The 14,660-nt window shown below is 48.1% G+C and overlaps 1 protein-coding gene across 1 annotated transcript in view; it reads right to left on the bottom strand.

The window, feature by feature from the left end:
• Window positions 1-14,660, bottom strand: part of GLIS3 (GLIS family zinc finger 3) — a 1,977,963-nt gene that overhangs the window by 1,896,438 nt on the left and 66,865 nt on the right. Inside the window, exon 2 of the mRNA XM_069625730.1 lies at window positions 1,478-1,957. Within this exon, the coding sequence (XP_069481831.1) occupies window positions 1,478-1,853 (376 nt within the window). The 5' untranslated portion in view covers window positions 1,854-1,957. The remainder of the gene's footprint in view (window positions 1-1,477; window positions 1,958-14,660) is intronic.

The raw sequence follows: 14,660 nt of genomic DNA, 5'->3' as shown, positions 1-14,660 counted from the left end.
CTCCTGCACTGAAATCTCTTCACTCGCTCCCACATGGCTGCAAGGTTGAAGTTCAAGCCCTTTGCATTGTCCACAAGGCTTTCTGGGGCCTGGACCCACTTTATCTGCAACGCTCTCTTCCTAAATACTCGCCTTCCTGAGCCCCCCGCTCCTCTTCCTCCAACTCTCAACGGGTGAGCCGCTTCTCCAAGCAGAGACTTAGGGAGGGGGGAATCTTTATCCTCTGCAGGTGCCTCCCTCTAGAACTGCCTCCCTGCCTCTCTCTGTCTTGAGCTGGATCTCCTTAAATTCCAGAAACTCCTCAAGACTTTCCTCTTCACCTCCTCCTTCGCTCTCCCCTCTCCCCTGCTAAACCACCTCTCTCTGCTCTCTCGCTCTCTCTCCTCTATTTCTGCTCAGTTTCGCTGACTGGCTGCCTGGTGTACCTTCAGAGCCTCATAGGCTCCAAGCTTTCCTCGCCTGTCTGCTGCACTTGCCCCCGGGCCTTGCACTTGCTGCAGCACTACTGCACTTCGGTTATGACCCATGAAAGTGGTATCTCTCTGCACTTAACCCATGTTCTGACAGACTGGGTGCACTTATCCCTATTGCCCCCCCCACGCACTTCCTTTTCTGTTCACCTGCATGATCTGAATGTACCATGCCTAGTAGGATCGTTTGTCTTTTCTTCCCTATGTCTTTCCCTCCCGTGCATGGTTGCGCTTTGAAACACTTGTGCATAAGCACATAATAAATAAACAATCAATCAATAAATCAATCAATCAAACACCACTGTTTACAGCACATAGGAGATTAACTAGAAAACTGTCTTTGCATGTATAAAGTATCAGTTTATTTCAGTGGGCATAGGATGTGCTGTACATGAGGTGTGTAGAACAAAGCCTGGTGAGGGGTGTAAACATATAGCAAATCGTGCAGGCAAGGATCCTAATCCCAGAAATGTAGTTACATGAACTTGAATTATGGCGCAGAGATGGTTTGCTAAGGGAAAGAACCAAAAAACGTACTGGTGTGCAGTCAACATAACTTAGCCTCTTCCACGTACTCTCACCAATCAGCTGCCACTGTCCAATTGATATTTTACTTTTTCAATTGATCCATTTCACTCATGAAATATGGCACAGCAGACATTATTATTTCTGAAATTAAAAGGTTCACAAACAACTTCTTTCTGTTGGAACAGGATGGCACTTAAACCAAAATCACCGTATCTCACACAGCGGCCATTGATAGCCAGAGAGATAGAGAGAGAGGGGGTGTATGACAAATGATAACACTTTTAGCAGATTTCAAGATCGGCTCCTGTCAATGCCCGACTATAGATTGCTACTCGAATTAAAAGACTTTACTTGACAGCATCATACTACACATTTTGCCATGTCTTGTTGAAAAACATTGCTATTCGTTTGAACTTCATTTATTTACAAAACAATTAAATAAATGTCAATGGAAATTGATATTCATTGCTCATTCTTACCTTTCATGGTGCTCATGGGGAAGGCATTTCCAAACTCCTGATGCTTTGGTTTTGAACATGGCTGCGCTGGATGTCCGAGGTGCTGCTGAGGTACTTGGAACACAGGCTTCCCGTTGGTTATAACTTGCCTTCTGGGACTGAGTGCTGGGAAGTGGATGGAGCCATCAGCTGTACTGCTCATAGGAGTAACACCTCCCACCAGGGGCATCTTTAAATACAAGTTTGCAGTAGCGGGGCTTGGTGTGCTGCTGCTAGATGATGGACAAGGAGTCCCAGCATGAACTCTGATAGGAGGGATCTGCTGCCCGTTGATCATCCCAGAGCCCTGCGGGGTCCCAGGTGTCCAGTGGTTCATATTGCATGACCTCCCAGTCATTGTACTTCTGACACAGTTTTTAAAATAGGTTGCACAAACAAATGCACCAGTGTGAATTCAATTAATCACAGTCCCATAAGCCATCCATTGTGTGAGCTTTAAACCTGAGAAAATAAACAAGACACAATACAAGAGATAAGCATTTCTAATCTGTACATAAATAACATTTTAATAACTACTTTAATAATGTAACACCAGACATAGGGCCTCATTACGAGGTTGGAGGTAGCCTTGCCGGTAAAGCCGGCAAGGCTACCTCCAAACTCGCATCCGGGTCCGGCACCCGCAAATGAGAAATTACCGGGCTATTCCGGCCCAGCCGGACCCGGTAAATGCCCTTTCGTGGGTGCCGGGCCCGGTACATCCCCATTCCCATTGAGCCCGATAGGGCTCAATGGGAATGGGGATGTCAGATGCACCGGCACCGTTGCATCCGACATGCTGTGCTCGCGGTTGCCGCACTGCCCGCCAGTTCAGACCTGGCAGGCTGACAGGCACCCACGAGCACAGCTCATAGTATGGCGGTACGGTAGCAACGGTGCCGGTAGCACTACCGGCAACGTTGTTGCCTTCCGCCATACTTATAATGAGGCCCATAGGGCCTCATTACGAGTATGGAGGCAGCCATGCCCTTTATAAGGGCATGGCTGCCTCCATACCGGGTTCCAGGACCAGTTTCCTTCAATGAGGAATTACCGGGTCATTCCAACCTTGGAGGACCCTGGTAATTTCTCATTGAAAAAACCCATCCCCATTCCCATTTGAGCCCCCATAGGGCTCAATGGGAATGGGGAGGAAGTTAATAACGGGCCCGTTAATAATGGGCCAGTTATTAGCTCCCTGGTCTCCTTCCGGCACCCGCTAAGGGGACCTCATAATAGGGCGTCCCGTAATGAACGGTGCCGGTCCAGTACCGGCACCCTTCATTACGTGAGCGCCAGGGTCGTAATGAGGCCCCTAGTCTTTTCAGTTAGCCATGAGCTTAGATTGTAACCCATCTACTCCTCAATACTCGGAGCAGGGATACAGAATAGGTTTATAGTATGTGTATGGTTTTCACTCTAACCTTGCAAATGCTTCTACATTCCAGCACAGCATTTAACTCACAAAAGCATTTATTGGTAAACATATGAAGTTTTGGCAGAGACTTTGGGCCTCATTACGACTTTGGAGGTAGCCATGGCGATATTAGCGCTGTGGCTGCCTCCAAAATCGTGTCCGGGTCTGGTGGAGTGGGGATTTACCGGGACATTCCGCCCTAGGCGGACCCGGTCAGTCCCCATTCCAAATGCCATTCCCCATTACCTTTGAGCCCCCATAGGGCTCAATGGGAATGGGGAAGTAGCTAATAACGGTACTGCAATTTGCGGTACCGTTATTAGCGCCCTGGTCCCTTAGCGGGACCCGTAAAGGACGTGTGGTCAGACCACACCGCCCAACTTGTAATTACCCCCTTTGCTTGCATTATGCAAGGGCAGTATTGGACTATGGCATACTCGCTATACTAGTATTCCTGTATACAAAGTGCCCAGTGACTCCCTTTCATGGGAGATAGCATTCACCACACCTGCCACGTCCATCTGTACTCGGTTCAGCTAACCACAAACAGCTGGTTATTCAAATGATATTCCATTTGAGCTTTACGTGCAAGGACTGGAGACCTGGCTAGGTTGCAAAGTATTAGTTTATTCTTTGTCCAGCATAACAGAGGAACAGCCAGCAAATACTTAAGCAATAACACCCGATCCAGGGGCCGGATTGGGTGGTAATGGCCTAGGGCCCAAGTTACAGTTAGTTAACAATGGCCGTTGGCGCCATTACCACCCAATCCAGGCACCCGGATAGGGTGTTATTGCTATTAGCACCCCGGGTTTCCAATCCTGAGACCCGGGCTGCTAACAGCAATGCATTTTGTATGAATGAAAGGGACGTGCCCGCTACGTCCCGCTCATTCAAACAAAAAATGACCTAAAATGACCACCGTGGCGCTGGAAGAGGTGGCTCCATGCAGAGCCCCTGTACCATTTCCATAGCGGAGCCGGAGGCTGGAGCGGCAGTGTGTGCTGGCAGTGGGGTGGTGAGGGAAAGGGATAGTGACAGGGAGGGGAAGGTGGGGGGAGTTGGTGGGCGGGGAATCAGCCATCAGGTTGCTTGGACCGCGGGCTGAGATTGTGGGATTCAGTCCACGATCCAAGCAAACGGATTGATTGCCTCGCAGGTACCGGGTGCTAATATAAGGTATTTCTTTAAAAATTCTGAGTTGGTATTGAATCTATTCCAAGAACAGTTTCTGAGGGTGATTAAAGGAGTTACCACAGCACATGAATTGTCCACAGACAGTGAGCTCGGCAAACTCAGTGACATGAACCAGACACTTTGCATGCTTTTCGGCATACGCAGCTTGCCAGAGCCTAACCTGAACCAAAGAGGTGGTCCAAATGACCAACGGGTTTTGTGGCAGAGAATAGTGCTGTAATCAGTGATAGGCTCTGTGCTTAGTATAGAAACTACTTCACCTGAGCACCCAACAGCTTAGTGTCATGGGCCTTCCCTCAGAACATCAACAACCAAATTCTTACCACCCTTGTGTATGAATTTAATATTAGATGTCATCAACAACTTCCATCCTCAGTTTGATCACTAAATCAACAATAATGTACACTTGCAATGTAGGACCTCTGTAGTCACAAATAGTAGAACACAAAGAATGCTTTAATTCTTTTATTTACCATTTATGCATATGTATTCTCTTGTAGAGATAATATAAGCATTACAAATAATATAGTCAAACAATATGCAGTGCCCAGGATTAGCAGTAATGTAGTTGAATATAGGCATAACATCATACTCTTCTCCAATTCACTTCTACAAATCTAAAGCCTACAACCATTTGTATAGCGATCTAAAATATGGCACTGTACAACTTACATTTAAAGTGACAGTAGAGCTGCCAGGATTGCCTAGCCAGTAGACAGGTGAGGTTATACCAACCACTGTGAACCCGTTAAATGGAAAGGGCTAAATATCTTATCAAAAGCCCATGACTTCTTGGAGTAGGTACCTAAAAAACCGTTACATTTATTGATTAAAAATGCATGTTAAACCAGTTGAAATCCACCAACCGGATTCTTCTTTCTATCCACTAGTGCACATGTCAGTCTACTTATCCTGGCTGGCGAACTGCAGTTAGGAGGATAAATTACTATATGCCCTTTTCCCAGCCTTACTGCACACCAAACTCAGAACCCTCCTAAATTCTAGAGAATAGCTGGAAGCTAACTTAACAAATATATGTGGGAAAAATTGGCAAAAGGGTTAATACAGCCGTATATATATGTATACACACACACACACACACAAATAAAATGTAATCTCAGACACCAGATTTACTCTCCTGTGGTAAATGCATTTAACTAGTTGCTTCTTCTTACCAAAGCCAGTCTGGAATCCTAAACCGCAATGTGTTATGCTCTGCCTCCCACCTCTGCTATCCAACATGGAATCTGCTCACTGGGCAGGTCACTAACTATGTGTCTGCTTATCTCTGGAACTTGCTGTATGGGCTGAAGTCAGACGTATCTAAACCCCAATAATTTCCTTGCCAGACAATCCTGACCTGGGTGCCTTAATATCAGTTGTGATCCTTCTTTTGAAATAGCTAGGAGGTCTGTTTCCCATTCTCTTTCCGATGATTGAAAAAATGAACAGTGCAAAAGTCAATCAATGGGCCTCATTACGAATGTGGTGGAAAGGCAACAACGGCGCCGGTAGTGCTACCGGCGCCGTTGTTACCTCTCCGCCACATTATGAGTTCTGCTTGCCGGTGCTGGACTGCATGCGTGGTCTGACCAGGCGTGCAGACCGGCACCGGCAAGCAGAACTCGTGATTGCACCGGCACCGTTATTAACATTGTCAGTGCAACCATGCTCCCAACCCCCATTCTGCCCTTTGGGGCAGAATGGGGATCGGGAGGCCGGCCATACCGGCACACGCAAATGGGCAATTACCGGCCCATTCATCTCGTAATGGGCCGGTAATGGCCATTCGCGGGTGCCGGGGCCGGTAGCGAGTTTGGCGGTAGCCATGCCCTTAATAAGGGCTTGGCTGCCACCAAAACCGGGTCCAGGTTCCCTGAATGGGGAATTACCGGGCCATTCCGAGTTTGGAGGGCCCGGTAATTCCTCCTACAGGGAACATGTGCCCGGACCTTCCCCATTCCCATTTGAGCACCCATAGGGCTCAATGGGAACGGGTGCGGGAGCTAACAACGGGCCGATTATGACCAGCCCATTGTTAGCTCCCTGGTTCCCTTGCGGGACCCGCTATGGACGTCTGGTAAAACCAGACGTCCACATCAGGTCCCGCGAGGTAACCTCGTAATCTTGCAGAATGGGTTTAACGGGTCCGCCACCATTAGCAGCGCCTGTTAACCCATTCCGCAAAGGTTATAATGAGGCCCAATGTCTTTAATCTGGATATCTTGCCGACAACTGTGATCTTGTCTCCTCCCAAAACTGTGCCAACCTACAGCAAAACTAGAGTGTCAACGGTCAAAAACTGAAACTTGACCAAGAGGTGCAGTTCCCATATAATTTAAGTTGAATGCAAAAAATTACCATGAAAATGTCAATGATGATCCGGTTAGAATCTAATCTATGATTCCCTCCCTTGTAAACATCCACAAAACCATAGCCAATCAGGTGCCTGCTTCATCGGATCACCATTAGTGAATCAGTCTATTTTCTTCTCTGTACTGTTGAATTTCCAAACTAGCTGGAAATCAAAGTCAAGCCAAACATGTGCACTGTCTAATGGGTGTTCCAAATGTGTTTTAAAATTGTATTTTCTACTTTGGCACAGGCATGTGCTCCATTAAAGAGAAACAATGATTTTACATTGCATCAAAAAGTGAAAGCAAGTATGCAGTTGAATTCTTTTCTTTTTCAAAAAGCTTTATTGTTTTCTAACACAACCTTAAAGAGTTAACTTTCAGATAAGTTGCAGTACATCAACCACAACCAGCAATTATGTCATATCCAAGTACCTGGTGTTGGCATTGTGGGGGCCAGAGCCTCTGCATCCAACAAAGGATACAGGAGATAAATAAGCTTTGAAATGGGACAACAACTATGTTGTTTATGAGATGGTATTCTGCTGGCCTCCCCTAGGAGGAGGCCAGCAGAATACCATCTCATAAACAACATAGTAATACCTATATTCCATTTCAACCACTGAATAGCTCTAGGATGCTCTCCTATATCTCGTTGTATCTGTCTATCTGCTTCTCTCTCAGGCCTGATTAGAGCTCCAGAGTTGCTAGCCTCAGAGGTTCACTCGGCAAAGTCTCTATGTTTGGTTTGTATCGGGTCTTTCAATGTTTCAGAATGATTCTTTCTGCACAGGTCACTGCCCTTAGTATCCACTTTCAGGTAGTAGGGTCCTCCCTTCTATGGAGAGGGGTGCTGAGAATGAAGAGTTTGGAGTCCACCCTGAATAAGTAATTGGTTATTAAACTGATTCTCTACTTCACTTCCTTCCAAAAAGCAGAGACCTTGCAGCAGTCCGACAGAAGAAGCCATACATAGCATATGCCATAGGATGGCCTGGTGGATGCCATAGTACCAGCAGACATCTGAGGGGCTAATACCTAATTTGTGCACTCTTTCCAGGGTCCACTATACCTTAAATATAGTATTTTGCTACAATAATCTAATCCAGGGATCCCTTTGTGATGTTTACCAAGGTCGTCTCTGAGTACGATTGAGATAAGCTTGCTCAGTTCCATTTCACATTTTGCATTTATAAGCACAAGGTCTTCTTTGGATTGTTCCAGCAGTGGCTTAAACACGCAGAATAGTCGCTCACGGCTTGAGGTAGCTTCTTTCAGCATCTTCTGTGCAAAGCAAATCCTTGTCAGTTCTCCAAAATCCATATGTGATAAACAGTTGGTAACCTCTGCATAGCAGTTGTTTGGTCCTCTCTGGAACCCATAAACCCACCTACCTTTGTCCCATTCGAGCACAGACACCCCTGCTAGAAGTTCTGCAATCTTCAACAGGCCTCTGTATGCAAGAAGGGGCGTTCACAAACATTTTGCATGCCCTTCACTAAGATTGTGCAAAAAGTCCTTGGGCCTCATTACGAGTTGCCCGGTAAAAGCGGGTTCATTACCGGCATGCCGGAATGAGCGGGTCCGTGCTCGTATAAACCCGCTAACAGCGGGTGATTACGAGTGCGCGAGCACGCGTGTTCCCCCATGCCGGTAGTGGCAATACCGCCATGCCGGTAAAGGGCCACCAACCCCCCTATACCGGCATTGTGGGGCCCGCCCATAGCGTTACCGCCTCATAACAACCCCTAAATATCGCCAAAAACAGACCCGGAAATTACATCATCGCGCAGGAACGGGAAATGGGCCGGCGGCCATCTTTAAAAACACAATCCATTGCCATCCTCCACAACCACCAGTTGTTTCGTGTTGTTCTGTGGCAGGAAAGAAGCAGGATGTCTAAGTCTACCAAGAAGGCGACCCAAAGGAAGAGAAAACAGCGTTTTCCAGACGCTAAACTAAGCATGCTTGCTGACACCCTGGCCCAGCATGCGGACACGATCAGGAGCACTGACATGAAGCATGCAGCCCAAACCAAAAAAAAAGAAGTCTGGCAGGAGGTCGCACAGAGGGTGTCGGCAGTGGGAACCACCCCAAGGAGTGTGCGTGACTACAGGAAGCGGTGGGATGACCTCCGACTCAGGTTGAGGAAGATCCTGGCGGATAACAGGAGGGCCGCAATGGCGACAGGCGGGGGCCCACACTCCCCAGTGAAGTTGACGGCATGGGAGGAGACCGCCAGTCAGGGCTTTAAGTGGGGTAAGAAATCGAGGGGGGGCCCTCATTTGGGGGCGTGGCTTGTGGGGGGCGTGGCCTAAAACGTACGCAAATCGTAAGATATGCACACACATATATATGCATGTAATATATCTGTGTGTGTACCTTACTATGGTTTGTGTACTTTGCAAGCCATCTTTTCTAAACATAGAAATATGTATTTCTATGTTTAGAAAAGATGGCTTGCAAAGTACACAAACCATAGTAAGGTACGCACACAGATATATAACATGCATATATATGTGTGTGTGCATACCTTACGGTTTGCCTACTTTTCAGGCCATTTTTTTAAAAAAACATTTCGGTTTTTATAAAAGATGGCTTTGAAAGTACACAATTCAAGCCATCTTTTATAAAGCTTTGACTACGGACAGAATTGTCCGTCGGCAAAGCTTTATAAAAGATGGCTTGAATTGTGTACTTTTCAAGCCATCTTTCATAAACCTCGAAAAATGTCAAGGAATCCCCAGGTTCGCCGAGGGTTAAAGACGCCTCGGCGACCTGGGGAAACAAAGGGACAGTAACTGCCTCTGGTGACCCCTCGCGCGAGAGGTCACCAGAGGCAGTTACTATGATTTACAGAAGTGGCAGCCAGGCACAGCATCGCTGTGGTTGGCTGCCACTTCTGTCAGATCGCCTGACTTCATGACAGGCGCATATCGCGTCGCGGATGCCGCCGCGACGGGATAATGCATCCCGCCAATGTTGCGTGTGGTGGGACGGGGGCCCCGGCAGGGCCCCGGCTCAGTCCCACTTTTTGGAGACTGCCGGGGCCCGGCCCCGGCCCACTTAAAGCCCTGCCGCCAGTACCTTCATTGACCCTGAATCCATCGAGGGATTTGGAGACCAGGAGGCGGGCGCCGCATCATCCACAGAAGAAGGTGAGTGACCCATCACATCCATGTAGGCTAAACCATGATGTGGCACAAGTGATGTGGAAGTGAGACTAGGCAATGCAATGCATGTCCCAGGCCCACATCAACATATCCAATCAAGAATGTGTGGCACACCCTGCAACACACGCATGCTGAGTGCCAATCCCAATGCCAACACAAGTGCAACATGACCCAACCGTGCCCATGGAACTCACCACACAGACACCATACCAATGCCATGCCACCAGCCATGCATTAATTGACCACATGCCCCCTCAGAACACCAAATGCCACACCCCAGAAATAATTTGATGCATGAATGTATGAACATATCGCAGCGCAATACATCATAGCTGCCATGTGACACCATCACCGATGACCTGCATCTCTTCTATCCCCCAGGCACCGATGAGGAAGATAGAATGCAGGACAGGGGTGCAAGTTCATCCACTGCACAGCAAGGGACCAGGGGCACCGCCACCCCCCAGCCCAAGAAACTGCCCAGAGCAACAGGCAGTGTGCCACACCGGGCAGTAACCCTGCAAGAGACACCTGCAGCCACAGTACAGCAGCAGCCACCCACAACAGTGGGTGGCATTTTCATTCCCGCTCCGCCAGCCACCGCAGACGTTGTGGATACAGAAGTGGAGAATGAGGGTGACATCATGTCCGGCACACTGACCCCAAGCCCCATTACCAGCCTACCCCACCCTACAGAGGCCGAGAGCATGGACGACCCCTGCCTCCACGACTCAGACCTTGGAGACTCAGACATGGCCCTCTTTGAGGAGGACTGTGCCCTGGATGTGGGCCCCGCGTAGGTGCCATCCTCCACCCTGCCTACCACCACCCTGTCATCCACCACCCTGCCTACCACCACCCTGCCATCCACCACCCTGCCTACCACCACCCTGCCCACCAGTACTCCTGCAGCCAACGACTCCTTCGAGGCTCGCCTGTCAAGGGTTGAGGCCCGACAGGAGTCGATGCTCGAACTCATGCGGCAACAAATATCCAACGGGAATGACTCCATGAGGGCCATTGCCACAGCCATTGCAGCCAACACTGCTGCTGTTGAGGCATCGACACGTGCCATGAGGGAGTGTATAGGGGCACTTACACAGGCCCTGCTTGCGGATCTACCTCAAACGCAGTGCCCACACCCTGGGGCAGGCATGGGACTGATCATCGACACCTCCACTGCCACAACCCCTTCTACCTCGGCCCAATCGAGCCCCGTGCGGTTGACGCGGGGGAGTGCACGGCGCTTGACTATGGCACCCCCGGATCCCAAAATTGCTAAGAAATAGAGTGGGCAGACAATGACATTTTGAAAATGTACGTTGGTGAAGGGACCAGTGTTAGTTGGACATATGGGGACATTTGGGGTTTGTAGGGTAGGTGAGGGAGTTTACCTGGATATTTTTGGGGTTTGTAGGGTGGGTGAGGGAGTTTACTTCAGTATTTTTGGGGTTTGTAGGGTGGGTGAGGTGTTCACTGGGGGTTGAGATGGCATTTTGTTCACATTATCACGTGTCTTGAAAATACACCCGTTGTGTGCAAGAAAATCATTGGCTGGACATACTTATTTTTGTGCATGTACATTTAATCTGTGATGGTGTACAGTGGGGCAATTCTAACCAAACAAGTGTGCATGTCCACATGCAGACAGTGTGTCACAGGCACATTACATTTATGGTCCCTGCGTTTCAAAAGTATTCGTCAATTAGTGCTTGGCGTACAGCATGGCCATCCCGTGCATCACGTACTGGCAGGGGGGCTCCTTCGCCTCCGTCTCCATCCCCTTCATCCTCACCCGGCCCATGCATGTCAATGTCAGGTGGCAGTGGCACATTCCTTCGGACGCAGATGTTGTGCAGCATGACACAGGCCATGGTGATCTTCGCCACCTTCTCAGGCCTATATAGGAGTGCCCCACCAGACCTTTTTAGGCAGCGGAACCTCACCTTCAACAGGCCAAAGGTCTGCTCAATCAAAACACGGGTACGAATGTGCACACGATTGTACTCCTCTTCATGGCTGTTCTGCGGGTTCCGCACAGGGGTAAGTAGCCACGGCCTCAAGGGATATCCTCCATCACCTGCAAGCAGATACAAATAGGTATGTGTCACTCTGAACTGCCACCTTCAGGGAGCACAGTCATGGCAGCAGCTATTTGGTGTGGGCATGCACATGCCCCTGTACGTGTACAAAATAGTCACCTGGATGCAATGTATACTGTAATGAGGTGTGGTACACTGGATGGGGTTCAATAGATGATGCAGGGTGTAATCATGCATGCTCTGGCAGATATACTGTGGTAGTGCAAAAATGTTTGGCCTCCAAATCATGCTGTATATTCTTTACTATGCATGGTCACACTAGCCGCATTGCCACTGTTGCCATCCTATTCAGTCATGCATTGCTTGCCATCACCATGGTGCCCTGGTTGTGCTTTTTACTTGTTGTCATCCATATGCAATATTTGTGATATGTGGCCCAGTGATGTGTTATGCTCCATTTGGCTGGTTCAGGTGAGGAGTGTTTAGCTCTGCATGCATTCTCCACTCACTGGCTAGTGTCACCCATGTGCACTATTCCCCCCCCCTTTCCCACCCAGGTGCATCAGGTGTGGATCCAGGAAATCGGGCGCTGCAATGTGTGATGATCTTGCTGGAGTCACATACCATTTGCACATTGATGGAGTGGTATTGCTTGTGATTGCGGTACACTGCCTCTATGGCATGGGGGACTACCAATTCCACATGGGTGCAGTCGTTGGCACCAACACAATTGGGCATGCCTCCCAGTGCATGGAAGCCTACTTTGGTTTCGGCTATCTCCTGGGCAGTCCATGGTAGGGATATATGGGTGCTTGTGTGCTTCAGGAGGGCATCCAGCACTTGGTTCAGCATGCGTGAGAATAGTGGTTGTGAAATGCCATGCAGCTGGCCCACTGTGTGTTGGTAGGTTACTGTGGCCAGGAAGTGTAGCACAGACACCACCTTTAGTAGTGGGGGGATGGCAGTGCGTATTTCTATGTGGCTGTCAATGTCATTCTGTATCATGCCCACTATGGTGGTGATGGTGTCACGGTCCAACCGGTACAGGGTGTGGATCTGCTCAGGGTTTAGGTTGAATAGGCTGGGTCTGGTGCGAGGGATTAGTGGCTGCCTACGAGGCACTGGTGGCTGCGCTGGTGGTAATTGCTGGGCCTGTCTCACCCTTCTTCTCCTCCTGCGTCTCCTCTGTGCAGCCTGTTCTTGATGCTGTAGTTGGTGCTGTTGTTGCTGTAGTTGTAGCAGTATAGGCATGTCCTCCAGCGTCATGATTGCAACTGCTTGTGGTAGCATTTTGGTGTAAGAAGGGGTGTGGTGTGTAGGTGTGCTCCTTTTGTACTGGGCCACTCTACATTGCCTACACCTTTGGGGGGGTTGTGGTGTGTGGGTGTGCTCAATTTATACTGGCACAGCCTCCATTGACAACAAAAACCCCGAAGGGGGAAGTTCACATGGAGGAGTACTATATTAATTTAAGTACCCAATTTATAGGAATAGAGGTGGAAAGGAATAGTGGCCCAATCATAACAGATTCATATTTTCATATTTTAATAATCATCAAAAAACATTATAAAATTACATAATACATAAACAGTATAACAACAATAAAATAGATGAATTAATGTTAGTATAAAATACTTGTCCAGTCTAATACATTAAACCATTCAATCGCAATTTAATTACCACAATTCATGACCCAGTATTAATCAAGGTAAAGCATCACTATCTTCATATTTTTGAATTTCATTCGAATGATAAGGATGCTATAAAACAGGAAATTACTGCCAATGGAATAAAGTGCTAGGTGCAAAAGGGTAATGAGTACCTAATCCAGATAAAGCATCGTTGTCTCATGTTTTTTAAAATTTCATTTGAATGATAAAGATGCTATTGGAAAGGAAATTGCTGCCAATGGAATAAAGTGCTAAGTACAAAAAAAGTGCTAAGTGCCAATTGACTCCACCTGTGGGGATTGTGTGCACCTGTGGCAGCTGCCTTGTATTCTGCTTGCTGTTTGCGGGTGGTCCGCAATGCCTGTATGGCCGGCATCGTGCAGGCCGTGATTACCGGCCTCGCGATGCCGGTATTTGCATGTATGCGTGGGTTGGAATTATCCTCTATTACCGGCATGCCGGTATTTGCTCCCTGAAGGGGCGCGTGTACGCGCCTATGCCGCTATTAGCGGCACCGTTGTTTAGTGTGCCGCTAATACCCGGTTTGCGGGTCGAAATGCAATGGGACGGTAAACGATGCCGGTATTACCACACCGGCATCGTTTCTGCCTTACCGGCATACCTCGTAATGAGGCCCCTTGACTCCTGCCACTCTTCGCCTCCCAAATATTCTGAAAAATGTTTGAGAGTGTTCTTCCACTTCATCTTCATCTTCCACTTCTCACTTCCACCAGCAGGATTTGTGTAGAGCTGCTGCTCTCCAGTACAGCCTAAGGTTAGGGAGAGTAAAACCACCCCATTGAATCGACAGATCCATCTTCCCTAGCACAAGCAAGGGCTTTCTTCCTGTTCCCCACTTTCTTTCATTAGTGCTTAGTGAGTTGCTTTGGCAGTGAACATAGATTTTACATAAGGCTACCAAAAGCCATCATCTTGAATTCATTTACTATGCCCTACAACATGAGGGATAACACTTCCAACCTTTCTGCCTGCACAATCAGTTTCTGCATGACTCCATGAAATTGTAGGCTATTGTTTTAGTCAGGTCTTTTATGGAAGTAAATGCCAAGGTACTACACCTTATCAACTCCTAGCACATAGACCATTGCTTGTAATGAGCCCCAGGACAGGCTCCAGGGAGAGAGAAGACAACATATTTTCCTTGGTTGATCTAGCAACCTGATAAGAGTTGATTCATTCACAAAACTAGGAACAGCTGACCTCTCAGCTTGTGAAGACCAGGCTATCATATGCGAACAGTTGTGCTCTTTAGATCGAATGCAAATTTCCTTAATTGCACTTTTCTTTTTAA

This window comes from Ambystoma mexicanum, chromosome 6p, assembly GCF_040938575.1.
Source record: "Ambystoma mexicanum isolate Mex_15411 chromosome 6p, UKY_AmexF1_1, whole genome shotgun sequence".
Taxonomy (NCBI): Eukaryota; Metazoa; Chordata; class Amphibia; order Caudata; family Ambystomatidae; genus Ambystoma; species Ambystoma mexicanum.
This window is presented reverse-complemented; position numbering and strand designations above follow the sequence as displayed.